At 42.0% G+C, this 23391-nt stretch overlaps 1 protein-coding gene across 1 annotated transcript in view; it reads right to left on the bottom strand.

Moving 5' to 3' along the window:
• ORC3 (origin recognition complex subunit 3) overlaps nt 1–23391 on the bottom strand; it is a 75568-nt gene that overhangs the window by 45943 nt on the left and 6234 nt on the right. Inside the window, exons 2-7 of the mRNA XM_065400753.1 lie at nt 18060–18114; nt 12099–12196; nt 9687–9831; nt 6470–6574; nt 4503–4657; nt 3043–3179 (exon numbers count right to left, since the gene is read on the bottom strand). Coding sequence (XP_065256825.1) covers nt 3043–3179; nt 4503–4657; nt 6470–6574; nt 9687–9831; nt 12099–12196; nt 18060–18114 — 695 coding nt within the window. The remainder of the gene's footprint in view (nt 1–3042; nt 3180–4502; nt 4658–6469; nt 6575–9686; nt 9832–12098; nt 12197–18059; nt 18115–23391) is intronic.

Genomic DNA, 23391 nt, shown 5'->3' with positions numbered 1-23391 from the left:
TCAACCTCTTAGCCAGTTTTCAACCCATGACAGGGCTTCAACTCTAATCCCATAACTATATCATTTCCTTAGCCACTTTTTAGGAGGGATTTTGTTGAAGAATTTTTAATCAATCTTAAAAAGTTATATATAGCATCTGTCCCTTATCTACTATTCTGTTGGCTACCTCAAAGAATTCTAACAGATTGAAGAAGTAGGCTTTTCCTATGCAGAAACCATGTTGTTTTTTTTTTTTTTTTAAACTTCATGTCATCAAGATGTTTTAACTCCATCTTTAGCATCAGGTAAATTAGTTTGTAATAACAAAGTAAAGTGCATTTGTCTAATTCCCAGGGACATCCCCAGCACCTTCTTTAAAAGATAAGGCACAACATTGACTGACTTCTAGTCCAGCAGTACAGTACCAGATTTTAAGGAAGACAACTTTTAATTGTACAGTTATTGCACTGACGCTAGACTTCTTCTACGCAGGTCTTCCAGGGGGTACATCATCTCATCTAGATATTTGCCTAGTTTTACAACAGGCTACATAAAAAGCACTAGCAAAGTCAGTACAAACTAAAATTTCATACAGGCAGTGACTTGTTTATACTGTTTTATATATACACCATACACTGAAATGTAAGTACAATATTTATATTTCAATTGATTTATTGTACGATTACATGGTAAAAATGGTAAAGTAAGACTTTTTCAGTAACAATGTGCTGCGACACTTTTGTATCTTTATGTCTGATTTTATAAGCAAGTAGGTTTTAAATTGGGTGAAACTTGGGGTACGCAAGACAAATCAGACTCCAGAAAGGGGTATAAGTAGTCTGGAAAGGTTGAGAGCCACTGCTCTAGCAAACCACAGGACAAACATCCAAACTTATCTAGTGCTGGAACCCTCCCACTCAACTTCAAATATGTGACCTCAGCTATTCCCCATTAGACAGGCACCATGACAATAACCACCCCTTCAAGACTTCAGAACACTGGAAATTAGGTAGTATTCTAACAGTTCATCATTTCTACTGCTAATAGTGCTTGTTTTCCACTGCCTGTTCACCTGCACCACTATTAGAGGGGTAGCCGTGTTAGTCTGAATCTGTAAAAAGCAACAGAGGGTCCTGTGGCACTTTTAAGACTAACAGAAGTATTGGGAGCATAAGCTTTCGTGGGTAAGAACCTCACTTCTTCAGATGCAAGTAATGGAAATCTCCAGAGGCAGGTATAAATCAGTATGGAGATAACGAGGTTAGTTCAATCAGGGAGGGTGAGGTGCTCTGCTAGCAGTTGAGGTGTGAACACCAAGGGAGGAGAAACTGCTTCTGTAGTTGGATAGCCATTCACAGTCTTTGTTTAATCCTGATCTGATGGTGTCAAATTTGCAAATGAACTGGAGCTCAGCATTTTCTCTTTGGAGTCTGGTCCTGAAGTTTTTTTGCTGTAAGATGGCTACCTTTACATCTGCTATTTTGTGGCCAGGGAGGTTGAAGTGTTCTCCTACATGTTTTTGTATATTGCCATTCCTGATATCTGACTTGTGTCCATTTATCCTCTTGCGTAGTGACTGTCCAGTTTGGCCAATGTACATAGCAGAGGGGCATTGCTGGCATATGATGGCATATATAACATTGGTGGACATGCAGGTGAATGAGCCGGTGATGTTGTAGCTGATCTGGTTAGGTCCTGTGATGGTGTTGCTGGTGTAGATATGTGGGCAGAGTTGGCATCGAGGTTTGTTGCATGGGTTGGTTCCTGAGTTAGAGTTGTTATGGTGCGGTGCGTGGTTGCTGGTGAGAATATGCTTAAGGTTGGCGGGTTGTCTGTGGGCGAGGACTGGCCTGCCTCCCAAGGTCTGTGAAAGTGAGGGATCATTGTCCAGGATGGGTTGTAGATCACTGATGATGCGTTGGAGAGGTTTAAGCTGAGGACTGTAGGTGATGGCCAGTGGAGTTCTGTTGGTTTCTTTTTGGGGCCTGTCTTGTAGCAGGAGGCTTCTGGGTACACGTCTGGCTCTGTTGATTTGTTTCTTTATTTCCTTGTGTGGGTATCGTAGTTTTGAGAATGCTTGGTGAAGATCTTGTAGGTGTTGGTCTCTGTCAGAGGGGTTGGAGCAGATGCGATTGTACCTCAGTGCTTGGCTGTAGACGATGGATTGTGTGGTGTGTCTGGGGTGGAAGCTGGAGGCATGAAGGTAGGCGTAGCGGTCGGTGGGTTTTCGGTATTTACAATCTACACAGGAGGTCCACTTCCTAGACACCACCGTACAAATAAGCGATGGCCACGTTAACACCACCCTATACCGAAAACCCACCAACCGCTACGCACTTTTAGCAGTAGAAGCACTCTGTTGCTTTGCAATACTTCTGTTAGTCTTAAAAGTGCCACAGGACCCTCTGTTGCTTTTTACAGATTCAGACTAACACGGCTACCCCTCTAATAGTGGTGCAGGTGAGCAGGCAGTGGAAAACAAGCACTTTTAGCAGTAGAAGCACTCTGTTGCTTTGCACCACTATTGCTATTCTCAAAATTTCTGATTCAGTTTTCCATCCTCTCCATGTCCTTGTAGAGGGATACTGCATGTCCCAGGATTTTACAATCAAGAAGGGATATGTTGTAATCCAGAGTTAGCTTGGGTGATCAACAATGAGGTCTGAGAACCCTGTTTAGCCTAGCCTGGATCTCAGCAGCTGTATTGAGAAGCTGTACCCGAGTTACTGTGTCCTTACTGCTGCTGCACCCCCTCAACCACAAGTGTCGCTAGGACTTCTGGGGGCATATCCAAGGATTCTTTGTGCTGCATTTAGCTGAGTCACTCTACAATTCTTTTCCAGTGAATTATGGAGAACCTCTCTGTCCTTTGGGCATATGGGGAGAAACACTGGAGAACCATCAGCACTCAAGTGATTTGGCCTGCATTCTCATGGCAAAGTGGGCAGGTTACCACCCCAAGCAAAAGTGACACCTGAGCTCCAGCCTTTAATTTTATGGCAACAACTAGAAAAAGTGGAAGGGAGTAAAAGAGCACCAGTCCAAAACCTCAGGGCACATTACCTGCTGATAACTATGAAGTCCTGAAGTACTTTCGTTGTGAAACTTTCCATGTCCTTGAAGATAACCACAATTGGAGGAGATTGCCAGTGCCTGGAAGAGGAAGTTCTTTTTTTGCTTGGAGTTTCAGAACCTGTTTTCTTCAAAGCCATTGTCCATATATTATAAAACGGAAGTTGGGAAAATACAAAGTAAGTCTCTTGTCTCCCATGTTATAACACTCTATTACCACATGGACAACTTAACCAAAATAAACAAAATTAGCTGTGTTTAAGGAACACATGGTACTTCTCTAACTGTGTACATCACCACTGTTCCTCTCCTGTGACCTAAATGAAACAGCTATAACAGAGAGTAGGTTAGAAAACTATTCTTTAACAAGGGCCAATCCGGCCCTTATCTCTGCAGAGCCCTCTGGTGTGGTTCCACTGGGCAAAGGGAGGGACAATTTGGGATGGGCACACAGATTTGCACCACTTCTTGTGAAGATCACAGTAGCAAGTCAGGCATGCCTGGGAATTGAAAAGGGATGAAGCATCCTCAGTTGCACAGATTCTCTATTACTCTGCTTCAGGGGCTGTGCTAACACCATAAAGGCTATTATTCCAAATTAGGTTAAAACAGAATCTGCATAATGACTTCCCAGCACTGGGAGTAGAGAGTAGGATTCTTTTTCCTCCTGTCCCTCAGTAGATGTAGCTTGAGTATCTCAGCTGAGATACTCAAGCTACTCGGGCTGGTTGCTGGAACATGGATATTTAGGTCCCAATTTAGCAGAGACTTAAGCACATGCTAAAGTCCATTTCTATTCAACAAAGCACATAAATCCCACTGAAATCAATGTAAATACAAAGTAATAAGGAAAATTATTCTATGCTTTTTTTGTCCAATTACCCAGTAGGAAACCAGAGGAGACCCTCAGAGTCTCAATAATTTTGGTAAAATATTTGTGTTCCTAATTTTTAGTTTTTCAATAGTGAGAAAATATAAAACATTTGGAAGGTTTTGCTATTATTAACTGCCTGTGTAGTGCAGGCTTCAGATAGCTTGCGTAAAAGGCCGACTTAACACTGATCATCTGTTCTTTATACTTTGTTTTTCAAAACAAATACTTCAAGGATCTTGTCTGGAGAGAACAACATTTGGTAGGAAGTCAGATTTGAGTTTTAAGCTTCCACTTCCAAAGGATTAGCATAAAACAACCATTTTTTTTTGAATGATGAAAACACTTTCAAAAGTGACCTTTCAAAAAGATAGACAATATTTAATTAGAAACTGAATTCATACTCGTGAAAGAATACTTTTAGGTTCTGATGGTCTCAGGGTCAGGTATCACCTAGTACTAAATGAAAGACTAGCTTTGCTAGTGTTTTGACTATTAGATATAAGACTGAGTCATGCAATTAAAATTTTATGAGACTTAAAAGCCAGATATTTTGTAAAATGGCAGTATGAAAGCCTACCTTTGTTACACTCTCGTACCATTTGGAAAGAGAAACCATTGAGCAGCGTATCTTTTTCTGGGAAATGTTAACACATTCCTCCTCTTCAGATGAGTCCACATCTACACAGCAGTCCATTAGCTGTCCCATCAGTTTCTGAAGCAGATGTTTTATGCCTTTACAACATAGAGGCACACAATGAAGAGACTCTCACCTAATTACCTAGAATTCTAACCCACACCACACCTATTTCCACCCCTCTCCCCCGATCATCCTGTTTTTGTCTTTTCTTCCCCTTCCCCAAGCTCACCCTCTCTGCAGAGCATTATTTTCAACTTCCCCAGGCAGCTCCCAAACCTCCATATATCAGGACTGCTGTGTATAACAATAGTTAACACTACTAGCTTGTCTGGTGGGGGAGGGAGGAAATCAAAGGGTCAGACACTGATCCTGCCTCTCCCTCAGGCTTGAGCAATGCACTGTTTGTGCACTGCTAGATTAACCTAAAGATAGACTAAAAGGCTAAATAAGAGATCTGAGTACATTTCTTGGAGTGATTTTAGTCTTTTGAGTTTACAAAAAGTATATATTTGGAAGAAAATGTTATTACAGATATTCCTGATTACAGTAAAATAAGTTGCTATATGTACACACTGAAGCTCATATACATAAAGCTTTACAGAACATAGATGATGTTAGGTTTTTCATACAATATAAATAAGTATCCATGAGACCTGTTCTTGGCATTAAAAAAAAAAAAAAAAAACAAAAAAAAACAAAAAAAACCCCACAGGTGTCATTCTCCTCACTATGAAAATGTCTCAGAGACATGAAGTTGGTGGCTGAAAGAGAGGAGACTAGGGTTTGCAGAGGGAGATTTCAGTTTATAATCGAATATTTGCTGTGACAGATGCAGTATCTTTGGGGACGACTTACTAAAATTTATGAATGGTTTATATGTTTGTGCTCTAGTCTACTCTATGGAAGAGGGTTACTACAGCTCCTCCAGAAACTAAAAACTGTGTATTGAGGAAGGTGATTAAGGTGAGTCACTGTAACTAAACAACTCTAGAGAGGTACAACCCTTGGGGAGGTTTGCATATACTAGTTCAAACTGGGTGTTCCAGAGACTCAAACTAAGAAGTGGCTTTTGGTATAAAAAACTGAGCTTCAACTGACACAGGTTCTTTCTTTTGATTCAACAAACAGACCCTGCTGAAAGGTTGGAAAAATTTTGGCTTACTAGGGTCCTATAAGACTGGTGGGTGACTCCTGATCTGTTTAGTGTGTGTTTAAATCCGTTTATTGGGGCTCTCTCTCACACACAAAGCTTTTGCCCTAAGAATAAGTGTACTTGCTTAGAAAGAGCTGTTTGGATTACTGGTAAATCACACCTGTCATGGCACTTGGAGAGAAAGGTAAGCCCAGGTGCTGGCCTTAAGGCAGACTGTCTTGCTGCAGATGTCACATTGTATCGAACGTGGCTATACAGCTGTAAAACCCCCGGTTAAAAAAGGGAATTTGACAGAGGTCCCTTCCCAGAGACAAGTGATGGCTGGAGGCTTGATACCTGATTGGGCACCCTAGAGCGGACCAGGGAGGGAAGAATACAGGTGAAGTTACCCTGAAACCATGATAGTTATTACATCTACTTCTTCCCGAGGCTTAAAATAAGAAATGGTTGGACCAAATATAAAATTATTTAAAAAATCTTAAAATATGCAACAGCTTTATTTCAAATTGAACAGGATGACAAAGATAGAATAGTTTCCCACAAGAAGTGGTGGAATCCTCATTGTTTTAAACAAAACTGGACATAACTAGAAAATGTATTGCAGAGAACAATCCTGTATTGTCAGAAGATTGGACTAGATGGCCTAAAAGGTCTTTTCCATCCATAATTTTTATAATTCAAAAATATAAGATAGAATTTATGGTTAATGGCATTCACCATTTGAACAGGTTGTTAAAGCTATTACGTTAAATACCTGGGCATTCTTTGGCTTGCAGTGAGACTACATAAGGAGTCACGTTATCCTGAAGAACCTCTGAGAGACTTTTAAATGTCACGTCATGATCTGTAACATTTACACCTAGAAGGAAGAAAAATCAATACTGGATTATCCCCGTTTATTATCAGAATCACTGAATGAGAAGATATCCCAAATAGACGAGAAAGAGAATAGTGAAAAAATGACAGGTCACCTGTAAGTTATGAAGAAAATTTGTATTCAGAATTCCATATTAGTGATGGCTGATTAAAATCAATGGTATCACAGATTACTTTCTCTCTCTAGAGACAGCAACAGAAATATCCCTCAAGCTCCTTCCAGGAGGAAGGAAGGTAAGGAGGCACCTGAGACCTAAATATTTCTCAGTTATTTTTTTTAACAGTGGTTTGATTCCTGTTGATGTAATTCTGCATTGGAGTCCACTTAACAAGCTGTCAAGAACACTCATTAGCAAGAATGAGGAAAAGCCAGTTCTTTTGTTATTCAGAATTTTGGAGGGATGGAGAAAGACACCGAATGAGTCTTATACTACCACTATACCAGATCTCAGAACTCAAGCAGGTTTTATCATCTCTCTCCACCACAACCTCCAAAGAGTCTAAAGATTAGTGATGTACACATTAGATTTTTAAGGGGAAATTGAAACTGCTGCTTAGTTATTTCTTTTATCCCCACTTCCAAGGAGGAAGGACTGGAACTCAGAAGATCTGAGTTCAATCACCAACTCTGCCATAGGCTCCCTGGATTTGTGTACAATGGGAACATTTTCTAACCAACTGTAAAACTGTTTCAGCTAAACCAAAATTTTTTAAAAAAACAGATAGAACCATAGCACAGACCTAATTTTAGGAGGACCCTGAGAGTGGGGAAGATCCTAGAATCCAGGCTCCAGCCCGAGAGTCTACACTGCAATTTTACAACCCCACAGCCCCAGCCCAAGTCAGCTGACACAGGCCAACCGAAGGTGTTTTCTTGACATGCAGACATAGAATCATAGAATATTAGGGTTGGAAGAGACCTCAGGAGAGCATCTAGTCCAACCCCCTGCTCAAAGCAGGACCAACCCCAACTAAATCATCCCAGCCAGGGCTTTGTCAAGCCGGGCCTTAAAAACCTACCCTAAGGGCAATATCCTGGCCCCACTGAAGCCAATGGCACACTCCCATTGATTTCTGTGAATAAAATCCTTGCCCAAATATCTCTTTTTCCCTCACTTCCTCATTTGTCAAAAAGAGAGACAATATATACAATTGTATCTAATGTTAAAAAAGCAACTTTAGACTTGAGACTAAGGCTTATTCACCAAAAGACCCCCCCTTTTTTAATATAATGATCCCCATGAAGGCTAAAGGCCTGTAACAGGATCAGCACCCGCCTCTCATGCATGCCTCCATTTCTCTGGCCGATAGTGCCTGCAAACACAGTTCTTTTCATGGGGGGGGGGGGGGGGGGGGAGGACACACATACATCTCGTGGATGGCCCCCTTTCTCTTGGTTAGGTGCGAGCCTGCTTTTGGTTTTTTGTTCTTTCAATGGGGTGGCACCCTCCTCTCGCAAGCACTCCCCCCCCCCCCCCCCCCCGCCCCGTGGTTCTCTCGACTGGTCTTCGGCAGCTCAGCCCTCCGGCCGAGCCACACACGCTGTCCCCCCTTCCAGGGTATACAGTCCCAAGTTCTTATCCCGGCTCTGATAGGGGGCCGTAGCTCTTAGACTTCTTCCCAGAGACACTGCCTTCTTCTGACACCTACCCAGGGCCGCAGCCCTCCCTGGGTTCAGTCTTTAACCAGACCAGCAGGGCCCATCTCGGTACCCTCGCCTGGTCTGGGCAGGTCCTGGTCTCAGTCCCCCGGGTTCAGCCTGCCCGCACTGACCTTTTCATGGTCCTGCTGCTCTTCTATCCAGCCAGCCAGGCACCCAGTCTTTGGCAACCTTCCCTGGGCTTGGTTCTGCCTCCGCAGTGAGCTATACAGGGACCTGCTGCTCAGCCAGCCAGCCAAGCACCTGGTTCTCCCTCTTCAAGCTCCAGGCAGGAACTGAAGGCTGCTCTGCTGCTTACCTTTTATCTGGCTCTTCTGGACCCTTATTGGTCACTCCAGCAGCCCCTCTGATTGGCCGTTCTTCTACAGCCACTCTAGGCTGCCTGGAGGACTTCTCGCTGCTCTATTCTGGGACAAGGTGATGCAGGGCTGCGAGGCCTCCAGACCTAGTCCAACCTGCCACAGGGTCTCATAAATTCAGACTGCTGTTGGTAATGTAACTCCCTGGGTATTGCATTAGCTTACATGTTTTGAGAGTGCCCCAGTATCAAGAATTTCTCTTATGAGGTGGGTCAAAGGACCAGTTTGATATTGGATGCTAAGTTGAAGCCCTCCTCCTTAAATTTCATCCATGGATATATTCCTGATACCTGGAGGTAACCTGGTAACAAAGCGGCATGGTCCCAACGGTCAACACTGGTAACTAAAAAAATTAATCCTGAAAAAATGGAAAAGTCAATCCCCACCAGTAGCTCAGTGATATGGCTGACTTTGCGTCTGACAGATGACTCGGATTCTGCAGAAGGAGAATGTCCAAAAAATTCAAAGCAATTTGGGCTGACTTTTTAAGAGGTCTATGAGTATTGTAGCTCTTTAAGGTAGATATCTTGCTTCCCCTCCTATCCCTGCTCTTCAATCTAACCTCTTTACTTACTTTGAGTATTATGATGAATCTGTTGTTTTGGTATATTTGTTGTATTTGGAAAAATAAAAACTATAAATAAAAAATAAGGACAATATTTGCCTATCTCGAAGGAGGATTGGGAGAATAAATTCATAAATATACATGAGGGACTCATATCCCATGGTAATGGATGCCATATTAAAAATCCAAGATAATAAGACAAACCACACAGCACGTTGGTGGTAGAAATGGGACTAGAAGCCAAATGTTCTGATGTCCACTCCCTCCTATTGCCTAAGGCAAAACCTATGGTGGAGATGCTCTCACACTGTGCCTTCATACATATGGGAAAAACAAGAGGAGAACTAAAACCAATACAGCTTTCCTCTGATTCTTGTCTGTTAATGTTTCTGAAGTTCAAGCTGCTTGCTCCAATAGCTGGAAGGCTCCAAATCAATTTCCTTTGATCTTTAATCTAATCTAGAGATTTGACAGATGTATCACAAAGTGTCTTAAAATACAAAAAAGTTACCTAGGACAAGAGCTGCAGTAGGAATTTCACTAGATTTCATCCGACACATCCATTCTGTCTTCTTTGTTTGGAATTCAGAGTGAGATTGTCTCAGAAAACTTATTAGGTTATCAAATAATTGTTTATTGAGTTCTTCTTGTATTTTCTAGAAAACATATAAACGCACACACACAGCTTTTATTATACATAGGTGGGGAGACACTGGAGTCCCCCTTTTCCCACTTCCCTCTTGTCACTTTACTGGTTGTTAAAAGCCCCAAAGCAAAATTATCCAGGGTCCAATTCTAAATTAATATTCTGTTTTTCTGCCATTTATGACCAGAGTGTATAATTTATTAGGTGGCAGAAATAGAAGTGTTTCTTTCTGTTTTCCCTTGATGCTTTGATCAAATATCTCAATAATTCAGGGATACTGCATCTTTGTTTAAGTATGTTGCTGCAAGACAGGTTGAACAGTAATCTTAAAAATGATTCAGGCACAGAGGAGGGGAAAAAAATGTATTTAGCTATGAAAAAGCAAGTGACCTCTGGATGTACAAAACAGTGCAATTATTTTCTGGAAGGATGTCCATGCCTACTCCTCTTATTCCCTATTGTCTTACAGAATACCTACAAGCATTTTCTGTGTGAATTCTACAGTTACGCAGGAGAGTCAACATTCAATTTCTTTAAATTTAAACAGAAAAAAAATCAGCTAAGGAAAGTATTAGGCCTAAATGATGAAAAAGTATCTTCAGCCAACACATGCCTTATTTGTCACCATTCCTCTACTCCCTTTTATCCTTGAAAAATTATTTTCATAGTGGGATCAACGTGAAAAAAATAATTAAAAAAAATCAATAAAGACAGATATACTTTTGCAGTATTTTTCTACTTCCTTCAATTATCAAACGTGTTTATTTGTGGTTCTCTACCTCCAGCCCAAAATATTTCTTCTGCTGGAATACATAGGGAAGTTGTAGTCCTGTTTAGGAATATCAGAAAACGTAATGGACAGATGGTTTCACCTCTACCAACCAAAACCTAATCACATACTTCTTACAACAAAAATCATTTATGGGGTTGGCTTTCGGGGCTGTGACCAGCCAGCTGCTGCCTCCTCTGAGCCTTAGGCATCTTAACACTTTATTTGCTTTTTTGACCACTACTGCACATTGAGTACACGGTTGAATTGAACTGTTCTACCAAGACCCTAGAGCTGAGTGAATAATTTATTTTTTGATTCAGTGGTCGAACAAAAAATCAGCCCCCCCGCCCCCCAAATTTTTGCTTTGTTTCAAACCAAAACCTGCATTTTTTCATTGTTTCTCCCTCAAATGAATTTTTTTTTATTCTGGTTGAATGAAACATTTCAAACATCATCTCAAAATGAAATGCTGAAATGGTTAGTTTAGAAAAATGTCAACAACAAAAAATCTGACTTTTTCAAAATTTCCCCCCAAAACTATTTGTGGAAATCGATCTGCATATTAATATTAATAATTAATTAATAATAATGAGCTGCATGGAAGCAAGCCCTGTTTTAAACATCTCTTTGGTAAACACAGCCAGAAAAGTATAAAACCCCACTACCTATCACTGCTTTTATGTTTTTAGTCAGTTATATTAAGTTCACCACAGGCTGCAAGTTCTTCTTTAAACACGGAGGGAAGTGGGGGAGAGAAACAGGTGAAGAGGGAAGGCTAGTAGGCAGAATATCTTCTGGGATTGCTTTCCCTCAAAAAAATCCCACCATAATAAAAATCTCTCTTCATCTGCTCCATCTTGCAATGTTAAACTTATTAAAATGTTTTGGGCTCCTAATTATAGGCTACTTAATTTCATAAGGCCTCAAGTAACCAAGAGGTTGAGGAAACATTTTATTTTTCCTAAAACGGTCTGCTTCATTTGAGGTGGTTATCATTATAGCACTTCTCACTGGTATATAAGAGACACTGTTGACACCAGTTCATCAGACTAAGTGCTCAGCCATATTAGCACGTGTCCGTCTTCCATTCACCAGCGTGCATTCTAATCCAAAATGGACCTTGAGATGCCCTATACCCCACAAAACTGAGGTTTAGAGCAGCCTAAACTTCACTGTGGGTTAGAAAACACACAACTGGATTAGAAGCAGACAGTAGCAATACACCAGGATACAGCAAAGAAGACCATCAGTAAGGTAAGGAGGGGAAGCTTATGCGTCAGAATTGGTATGTGTGTCATGGTTAGAAACAGTGTACTAGTGGTGGTTTTTATATGTTCCTCATGGAGGTTTCAGTCTCACTCCACATTTCTGGCTCTCTTCCTGCCTCAGACCATTCATCTTTTCTGCAGGTAAAGGAAATCACTCAGAAAAATAAGAACAAAACAAAACACCAGAATTGATTTAAAATGTAAAATGTATAGTTAGTATTAAGTAGCAGGACGCACCTCTGTTTCAGAATTGATCTGCTTCCATAACAACTGACAAGTAGCAAATCGAAGACCGCTGTCCTCTGAATCATTTTTACCTTCACTAAAATAGTCAGCTGGAAAAATACAAATAAAAGGCAATCATAATGGTGTTTATAAAAACAAAACTTTTTTTCATAAGAAAACTAGACAATGGCTGAAAAGGAAATCTATCCTCAATCATAACAAGCCATTATTGGTCTACTAACTGCATGTATCTCTATCAGGTAGGCAGAACAAGTGAGGGAAGTATGTCGAGGCTGTTGCCAGAAGGAGTTGGTGAATGAGCTGACTTTCACCACTGGTCCCAGATTGAGACAAAAAGATAAATAAATATATACAAACATACATACCCTAGCTCTTATATAGCACTTTTCATCCACAGATCTCAAAGCAGTTTACAAAGGAGGTCAGTATCATTATCACCATCTCTAAAATGCAGGAACAGAGACAGAGGTGACTTGCCCACCTCAGCCAGCAGGCCAGTGGCAGACCCAGGACTAGAACCCAGACCTCCTAAATCCTTGTCCAATGCTCTTTCCACTATGCCAGGGGTTCTCAAGCTTATTCTTTCTGAGGCCCCCCCTCCCAATGTGCTATACACACAGCCCACCTGGGCCACAACCATTGTTTTTCTGCATATAAAAGCCTGGGCCAGAGTCAGAAGCAGGGCAATTGCCCAGGGCTCCAAGCCACACGGGGCCCTGCGAAGCTAAGTCGCTCAGGCTTTGGCTTCAGCCCCAGGCCGGGGGGCTTTGTCTTTCTGCCCTGGGCCCCAGCAAGTCTAATGCCGGCCCTGCTTGGCATATCCTCTGAAACCTGCTCGCGGCCCCCCAGTTGAGAACCACTGCCCTAGACCACCCTGCTTGGCAAGCATCCACATCCCGCCTTGCAGCTGGATAAACTAGCATTGTCTCCCCTATTATAAATATCCCCCTTCCCAAACTGTCCAACTTGTTTCAGTCCGTCTCAGTCCACGCAACCAACCAGCCATGGGGTCTTCCACAGTGCCTTGCAGTAGGTCTCTGGTCCCCCTCCATTATTCCACAGTAACATCAGGTCTATACTAGAAAGGCTTTGCCAGTATAGCAATACCAGCAACCTCCCAGTGGAGATGCAGTTTATACCAGAAGAAACTAAAGAACTTGGGCAGGGACCGTCTTTTTTGTTGAGTGTTTGTACAATGTCTAGCCCAAAGGGGTCCTGGTTCATAATCAGGGCTCCTAGAATGGCATAATACAAATAATAACTTTTGCCACTATATCTTATTCCAGTTCCCCAACCGGGAAAAGCACATTTGTGGTGATATCACAGCGTTTACATTTGCCAACATACCTATGTCAGTTGGGGGTGCATGTGATTTTTTCACACTCCTGACATATGCTAGCAAAACTTTTAAGTGCAGACCAGGTCTAAGTTTCTGGTCCCCATCTCCAACCTTCCCTCACCTCCCTGAACTTTAAAGTTAATAAGCACTTCTTAAATATCAGACCCTCTTTGTTAGCAGTGTCCTGACGTCTCTCTGCTGAGACATTCTGCACTCAGCTTCCTAGGTGCCCTGTTTGCTACCCCGTAATGCTGGCCCTGGCTTTTATATGCAGAAAAACAGTTGTTGTGGCAGAGGCGGGCTGTGGAGTTCTTATAGCATGTTGAGGGGGTCTCAGAAAGCAAAATGTTGAGAACCCCTGGCTTAGAGGACAGCTAACACTACGTGGAAGGGTACAATGGCTGACGGTTATATAAACAGTTCAGTTAACTGTCAGGGCAATGCAGGATTGAATACGATGATTAACTTTTCTCTTTGCAATAGCAAAGACATGAAAACAAAAATAAATGTTACAAAAGAACTGTAAGTTCCCTTTAATAATCAGGTACTAAGCAATCAGCTGCAGTCTAGTCTCTAGAAATTACTCCTGGGGGGGGGATTCTGCAGGACTGCACGCCCGCAGAAAATGGCAGGGAAGCAAAGGGAAGAGCATGGGGGTGACCATGGGTGCAGTTTTTTGGGGGGGATTGCCCCCCCTCCAAACAGAGGCGAGGCATGGGGGGGCACACAGGGTTACATGCCACTTGCCCCCCCTCCCCCATTCTACAAGCGCAGCGCTGCCCAGCTGAAGGAAGCTGCCTCTCCATGGCTCCGCTAACTCTGCAGTTGAACACAGCCTCCTGGATCCCAGTGCCAGTCCTGCTCCCCTTCTGTGTTCTGGAAGCCTTCCTGTTTTCTATTCCGTGAAACAGTGAGTGCCCGCGGTGGGGCTGGGGGAAATGAGGGAAGGGGGGATGAGGGGGGAAGAGACAGTGGGGAAGGAAGGGGGTGGAATAGGGCAGGGGGAGGGAATGTGGGAGTGAGGGGGACGGAGAAGACAGGGGAATCATGGGGGGGGAAGCAGGAGCCTGGCATGCAGCGTCCCCTCAGCAGCAGCTGGGGCTCCCCCATTAAGCAGGCCCATTGAACCCTCACCCTGACAAGCCCGACCCCTCTACACCTGGACCCCTCCAACAAGCCCCTACACCCAGAACTCCACCCCACTGATCCCCAACCAGCTGCACTTGGACCCCACCCCATCAAGCCCCACACCCCCAGCACCCAGATCCCCCACTGAGCCCCCCACACCCAGACACCCTCCCCCCAACCACCTTCACCTGGATCCCCTGCAGAATCCCATTGCCCCTGCACCCGGAACCCCCCAATGAACCTCTGTGCATCCAGATCTCCCACTGAGCCACACACATCAAGATTGCCCCACACAGAAACCTCTCCCCACACACCTGGATCCTCCCCACACCTGGATCCTGCTGGGCTGAGCCTGCCCACCCACACCTGGTGCACCTGGCGCAGAGGGGCACGGCTCTGGGGCTCCCCACTGCCATGCTGGAGCCACAATTATTTATTGACAAATAAAATGTGCAGAATTTTAAAATATCGTGCGCATAATTTTAAATTTCTTGGCACATAATTCCCTTAGGAGTAAGAAATGAATCAGCTGGTGTGCCTGCGAATGTATCACTATTGGTGATTAATGGAACCCCCATCAAAGAGCTCATTGTTTACCTACACCAGTGGTCTCCAACCTTTTTACACCCAAGATCACTTTTTGAATCTAAGGGCAACTCAGGATCTACCCCGCCCCTTCCCCAAGGCCCCACCCCATCCCCAAAGCCTTGCCCCGGTCACTCCATTTCCCCCCCCCCCCGTCACTTGTTCTCCCCCACCCTCACTGGGCTGGGGCAGGGGATGCGGGCTCTGGGCTGAGCCTGAGGCAGGGGGTTGGGGTGCAGGAAGGGGTGAGGGGTGCAAGCTGTAGGAGGGAGGTTGGGTACAAGAGGGGGCTCCAGGCTGGGGCAGAGTGTTGGGGTGCAGGAGAGGGTATGGGGTGCTGGCTCTGGAAGGGGGCTCAGGGCTGGGGGTTGGGATGCAGGAGGGGGTATGAGGTGCTGGCTCCAGGAGGGGGCTCAGGGATGGGGGTTGGGGTGCGGCCTCCCACCGGGCAGCACTTACCTCCAGTGGCTCCTGGTCAGCAGCGGGCGCAGCGAGGGTAAGGCAGGCTCCCTGCCTACCCCGGCCCCACACCGCTCCCGGAAGAGGCCAACGCGCCCTGTGGCCCCAGGGAAGGGAAGACGGGGGGCACGTGGCTCCGTGCGCTGTCCCGCAAGCACCACCCCTGCAGCTCTCCTGGCCAATGGGAGATGCGGGGGCGGTGCTTGCAGGCAGGAGCAGCACGGAGGGAGACCCCTGCCCTCCTGCCCCCAGGGCGGCAGTGGCCGCTTCCGGGAGCGGTGTGGAGTGGGATAGGCAGGGAGTCTGCCTTAGCGGAAGCCATGCTGTGCTGCCGCCGGAGATCGCGATCGACCAGTTGGTGACCACTGACCTACACTAACAAAGCCACTTAAATGGCTCCAGGATCCTTTGGTCTTGCAAATCTATTATTTTTTAAATTAACTAAAAGCAACACAAACCACCATGTGTGTGTGATCATACCAAAATTATTTTGTTTTTTTCCCCCCCAAGTGTCTAGACAGCAGATGCTAGGTGCAAGTGTGCACAAAGATCTGGTCCTGAGAGATGTGGAGTACCAGCAATTCTGGCTGAAGTTAATGGGATTTGAAAGTACTCAGCATCTTGCAGGACTGGGCCAAAAAGCTGGACATACAAACAAGAGAGCACTACCTATTTCTTAGGCCTTAATAGACATCTGTGCATATGCATGGCCTTCTCTTGCACCTATAAATGCATACCTGGAGTCCATTTTCTGAATAGCCAGAAAGAAAGGTAAACAAAATCAGTGTCTTGGACTGAGGGACAGACTTACAGGTATTTAGGTGCCTAAAGATACATCTCAGGACCTACTGGGATTTTCAATCAGATTTTAATAGGATTTTAAGTCCCAATGGGCATTAGATGCATAGGCACTTTTGAAAATTCCACCAGGTACTATATCTGCATGTTTAGGTACCTAAACACCATTCAAAATCTAGTCCTGAGTAGATGATGGAAGAAGGGGATGTGCGTGTGCACACATGCAGTGACCAGCCAATATTTTTAACAATGGCCAGATCCACAAGACGCACAACTAAAAGATGGAAAGCTGATTTGTATATTTGACGACTCCTGGATTCTTCTTTTCCTCAGGGTTAAAAACAAACAAAAAAAGATGACTCCTACTCAATTAAATTGCATCTGTTTAATCTGAGAATGTCATCTCCTCTAGGGATGTGGCAATTAACTAGATATTTCACTTAATCCAGTAGCATGTTAAATCTCCCCAAAAAGATATTTAAAAGATTATTCTAAACATTGACTGGTTTACAATAGCAAAATTAGTTAACATTTGTATTAAATTTCATTGAACTATTCCCAAAGACAGTGATATTGCATATTGGCTGCTAAATTGGAGCAACATCAGTTTTAGCAAGATTAATTTAGCAGAATGTTAACACAAACAAAGTTTTCAGTAAAAGAAAAATTCTACTGTGATGTCCCAAGTCTATCCCATGATAAAATCCAATCACTGTCTTAGTTATCTAGTAGTGCTCCGTACTGACAGTTAGAAAACGTAGGTTAGACTTCCCGATCTCAAGCTCCTGGGGTTTCAGACATGCCAGGCCTGAAAATCATTTTGGATTAATTTTAAAGCAGGTGTTACAGTATATCCCTCTGGTGATAAAAGAGTCGGCAGTGTTTTCCAATGAGCTTTAAAATCTGGCTCATCTTTTTTTTTTTTTTTTTGCACTCTTCTTCATTCAAATTGTCACCGCTTTTGACAGCTCTGGGGCTAGCAGGGATTAGGAGTGCTGCCAAGGCAGCATGCTTAACCTGGGAGTAAGGACAGGACGTCTCTTGAGTTGCTTTCAACAGGAACTGAGCAGCACTATTCATAGGTCCAAGGGGAGTCGGTCTTGTCTAGTTCTTCTCAGTTGGTGAATACTACATGGGGGCTGACGGATGGGAAGCATAAATAATGAGGAACAATGGACAAGAACATTAGAGGTACGAAGGGCTTTTTCCTGACCTCTTCCTCACCAAAATCAGATAAGCAAAGTAAGATATGATCGGCATGCTGAATAACTCATCGTTTCTGATTAGGTAAGAATATTCAGTGCCTACCAATGATGATTCTCCTTTGATTTATCAGTTATTGTTTACTGGCTTGACAAAATACCTGTTTATGACAGTATGGAGAAAAAGTTTTCCTGAAAAAAGATTTTTATAAAGATGAAGAAGGCAATGAAGGCAGAGCTCTGGAGATGAAGAAATTTCATAGCAGTTAATAACTAGCTGGGGTGCTGCTGCTAAAGAGATGACAGCTCTTCAATATTGTGTTGGCATTGGGGAGTAAATGAAATCCATATGTGGGAATTACAGAATAAAATCAGAGTTGAGGCTTATGGGATCAAGTGATCCTTTCTAAAGCATAGCAATATATATCAAAATGCACTAACCTGTTGGTGAAGATATCCTTCTCTTCTTGGAACTTGGTTTAAACACAAAGCAGCCCTAGAGAGTAGCAAGCAAAATGTGAACTTCAGAGTGAGTTTCCATCTCAGAAGAATTCTTGAGGCGCACAGGGAACAAGCAGAAAAAGACAAATATCTCAATGTTCCAATAAAACAACATTTGTTAATTCTGAACTGGCCTTTCAATGTCTTAAGGACATTAAGATTCTGTGATTGCAGCAATGGAGAAATTAGTCCATCTGGACTTTCACTTCTTCTTTCAAGCTGGAAACCTATGGAAAGTAGTATACCCCCTTTGTTCTTTCCAGAGCTCAAAGCATCATCTCTGACCCTTGGGCTGGAGTTTTCTACCTTTCCATAGGTTTTTAACTCAATCTACCAACCAACGTGTTGTGACAAGAAATGTGACTAAACAGTAATTAATAAAGTGAAGAAATGAAAACAAATCAATTGATTCACAGAAGAGCTACTCTATTAACACTTTAAAAACAAACTTAAGGATCCTGAGACTAAGCAGTAAATTAATTATACTGTATACAAAGAAGAGTAGGATGCAAAATTCAGATATTGAAATAAGGCAGAAATCAACAACCATGGGCAAATCCAAATTGCTAAGATGAAGGTTAAAGATTAATTTTTCTTCAGTGGCACTGTTGAGATGAACCTTTAACACCTATAACATATCTCTAAGAATTCTTCCGATTTTAGGGGACATACTTTGTTCACTGAAGTATGTACTTTGACAGTAACTACAAATCTAATATAAAAACACTATTAATAAAATAATGCAAACAAATCACAGACAGCTAGACAGAACACCTGGCATGGAAATCAAATGGAAAGCATTCTGTGCTGTCTTTTACAGTAATTGTCTGTTCACTGCCAATGGATATACTAAATTTCCCATTAGTATTTACTAATCCCTAGTTGGTAATTATAAAGTTGTATTAGCTTTAGGAGAATATTTTAAAGATTTATCAGTTTTGACTTTGAATGATGATATTGACATGGGCACAATCAGGCAGATCTTACTCCTGTGAACAGACCCATTGAGTTCAAGATTACTCATGTGAGTGAAGGATGAAGGAGCAGACCATATATCAGTATGATATACAGTGACTCAAATATTATATGTATTTACATTTAGGGTCTTGTGTATTCATATGTCATGCAAATTTGCAGTCACAGAACTTGCAGCAGATTCTATCCCTTGCTGCAAAATTGTGCTCCAAAATCCAAGATGTAATTTTTAAAAATTATGTTTCTAGCCCAAAATTGTGAAGACAACCTTGAAAACGTGAATGCAATGTTGTCTTCCCGGCATCTACAGAAAACCTGAAACAACAGTTCTGCTCCATTTGTCTCATTGAGTTAACTCCAAAACCTAAAGATGGCATTTAAATGTCAATACTACTAACTATTACACTGTTGATCATCGTAGCAGAAAAAAATACAACAGAACAAATCCTCAACAAGGCTCTGGTAGTATACCACAAAGATGCAAACACTAAGTAAGTACTAACTCACCTTGCTTCCTAAAACTACATTCGCTATAAAAAATGATACAAGCTTTTCAAAACACAAAGAATTCATGGGTATAACTAAAACCTTGCTTTACCACAAAAGAAAAACTCCTGGGTCTGGAGGGATCTATGAAGACTCCCGGAATCTAGATCTGAAAACAATCCCTCTCTCACCTCCATTTCCTCACACTTCTTCTCTCAACTAGTGACATAGAACACAACAGGAAACAATACAGATACTTTAAGACAAAATGAAAGCAGGTAAAGCATGTCTCATAATAAAGTAAAGAAAAAATACAAAATCTGAAGCTTTCATTTATAGATTATAAAAGACACAGGCTCTGCCTATAGCTGGAAAGTAATTCAAAAAAGTTTCCCACTATGGCTAATACTTAGGGTCCTACCAAGTTCACGGCAATGAAAAACGTCACGGACTGTGAAATCTAGTCTTTACTGTGCTTTTACACTGTACTATACCGATTTCACAGGGGAGACCAGAGTTTCTCAGATTGGGGGTCCTGATCCAAAAGGAAGTTGCAGGGGGTCACAAGCTTATTTTAGAAGGATCGTGGTATTGCCACCCTTACATCTATGCTGCCTTCAGAGCTGGGCGGCTGGAGAGTGGCAGCTGCTGGCCAGGCGCCCAGCTCTGAAGGCAGCGCCCCGCGACCACCAACGCAAGAGTAAGAATCTCAGATGCTGATTTGTTTAATTACTGCAACACCCTGGTGTGGACATTCAGAAATCAGTTTAAGAGTGCCTTATATTGATTAAGCTAAATCAATTTAAGGCACTCAAACAGATTTAATAAAAAAATCAAAAAATTTAAATCTAGAAGGGACCATCATGATTATCTAGTCTGACCTCTTGAATATCACAGGCCAGAGTTTCACACAGTAATTCCTGTGCAAAATTCTACGGCTTGTGTTATGCAAGAAATGAGACTAGATGATCACTATGATTTAAGAGTATCCACACCATGAAGATACCCAGATTTAACCAAACTGGATACTCAAACTGTATGCAGACTTTCCCTTACTGGGAGAAATAGGGCCTGAGTCTTCTCTCACTAGTACTGGTGTAAATCACCATCCATTAAATTCCATGAAATTTCACTGGCATAAAATTGATGCAAGCAAGTGAATAATCAGGTTCACAGTGTTTCCCTTCAGGCTATCTTGAAAAGGGTACATAAGGAACTTCAAAAGAAGGCAGAAATTCAATCGCACACAACACCTCAGTAATTTCACAGTGATTATGAAAAGTAAAAAGCCCTGGAATTTGTGATAAAGCAGCAGAACCCACCCTATTAACACTTGGAATTTCCTCCTCATATTTATAGATACAAGATTACATTTATAAATCATCCATGGAAAAGAACTCAAGGGAATAGCCTCAACAAAGCTCTGTGTAGCATTCATGGGCTTCTTATTCCCTCTGTAACACTGGATAAGAGACAAGTAACAAAAAAGTAGGAAAAAATAGTCAGTTTTCACCAGGGCAAAAGGTTAACAGTGGGGTGCCTGAAGATTCTGTACCAGGTCCAATGGTATTTAATATATTTATATATTAATGAGCCAGAACATGGGATTCAGCAATGAAGTGGCAAAATTTGCAGATAAAGTAATTTAGGTTAGTCAAGGGCAGAGAGATCTCTGAGGAACATCAGAGGGACCACATCAACATGTGAATGTACAACAAGATGACAAAAGTAGTTCAACATTGATAAATGCAAAATAACTATTCACACATCTTAATTAACTCCATCAACTCAGCAGAGGGACTTGGGGTGTCACTGTGGACATCTCAATAAAGACCTCTGCTTAATGTGCAGCAGTGATCAAAAAAGCAAACTAGATGTTGGCACGCATATGGAATAGGATGGAGAATAATACAGAAATTATTACAATGACATTTATATGAATCAATAATAGAGCCTCATCTAGAATACTGGGTACAATATTGGTCACCCCCTCTCAAAGAAGATATTTCAGAATTAAAAGGGGCTCAGAGAAGGACAACAACAAAAATTAGGGGCATAAAAAAACCTCGTACAAAGAGAGACTGAAAATATTAAAACTATATCTTACAAAGGAAATGAATAAGAGGGGACAAAATAATGGATGATACAGAGAAGGTAAATCGAGAACTTCTGTTCTCTCTGTCACATAACACAAGAACAAGAAGGCATTCAATGAAATTAAAATATCGCAAATTCAAAACCAAGAAGAGTAACTATTTTTTCCCCCACACAACGTGTAAACAAACTGTGGAGCTCACTGCTAAATGATGCTGTTGGGTCCAAAACCTTAGCAAGATTCAAAAGGGGATTGGATGTTTATATGGATAAAAATAATAGTTAATGCTAACATATGCTGTTGGAAGAGATATTAAACCTCATACTTCAGGGTTTAATCCAATATCTAACTATTAGGGATTAGGAGGAGAATATGGAGGGCAGATTATCCTACATCTGTCTAATACAAGGTTGCATGCACTTTTCTCTAAAGCATCTGGTAATGGCCACTGTAAGAGAGAGGATGCTGGGTTAAAAGGACCACAGTTCCAAGAAAGGAAGGCTTCTGCAGCAGTTCAGGCATTAGTTTGGGATTTGGTAGACTGTTCCCCCACAGATGTTCTGTGTGGCAAGTCTATTGGTCTCTTTGTGCCTCATTTCCCTATCAGTAAAATGGGGATAATGCATAATACCCACCAACAAAGGCATTGTGACAATAAAAACACTGTGAGGTGCTCAGACACTAAAGTATTGGGGAGCACAGAAATACCTAAAATAGATTGTCTGATTTTGTATGTCAAGTCCTAGATTTCCAAATAGGAACTTCTATATAACCAAAGAAAGATTACTAAACCTAGACTAGAAGATTCTGACCAGGAGCGAAATAACTTCCCCTACTTCTCAAGAAGGTAAAGTATAAGAGGCAGTGTAAAAACAGATATCTGATTAATAATGTCAGTCCAGAGTAGACGGAATACATATGAATAGAAAAAGCCCAATTTTCAAATGTCAGACAGGAAAGCATGAACTTTTTTCTTTTCATTGCACATATGAATATATGCACTGGACAAGTTATGTGCCAAAGTGACTATTTGCAGGCACTATTAGAGTAACTGCAAGTGAAAATTAGACATGCAAATACATATGCATTTGTGTATGTGCAAATGCACCCCTGCTCTCAAGATACCAAATGTTTTAATTTCTAATAAAATCACTTACGGCCCAAACTTTAGATTTTGTTTTAAAACAGTTTAAAAAACTAAATATCAACACAGCATTTCAACATATTTTAAATTCAATTAAAGCATGTATAATTTAAATATTCTCTTGCAGTGCTGGAAACCTGGTTACATGCTTTTAATCAAGATGATTTAAATCACTTAATTTTTTAAGTCATTGATTTAAATCAACTTGATGCTTTGTAAAAAATAATTTGAAACTTGTGCTATTGCAACTTTACATTAAAATTTATAAGGAACTCAATTATAAATTCTATAAGTTTTAAAATGTTACTGACATGACATACCAGTAGAGGTATAGCAGGTTTGCTGATATAGCTCTACCGGTATGTCTATACCACCAAACTCTTTTTAAAAGTGTAGGCAAGGTCATCAACTGGGTGTAAACTTTGTCATCCAACCTTTCTCAGAGCACTAACTACTCAGACGGTCCATCATAAGTTAATTAAGGGATTCCAACAATTTGTATAAACAGGATTAAATGACAAAGTGGTATAAATGGCTGCTCAGCTGATAAGAGTTTCCCTCACTGGTAGCAC

Source organism: Emys orbicularis, chromosome 3 (genome assembly GCF_028017835.1).
Source record: "Emys orbicularis isolate rEmyOrb1 chromosome 3, rEmyOrb1.hap1, whole genome shotgun sequence".
Classification (NCBI taxonomy): Eukaryota; Metazoa; Chordata; order Testudines; family Emydidae; genus Emys; species Emys orbicularis.
This window is presented reverse-complemented; position numbering and strand designations above follow the sequence as displayed.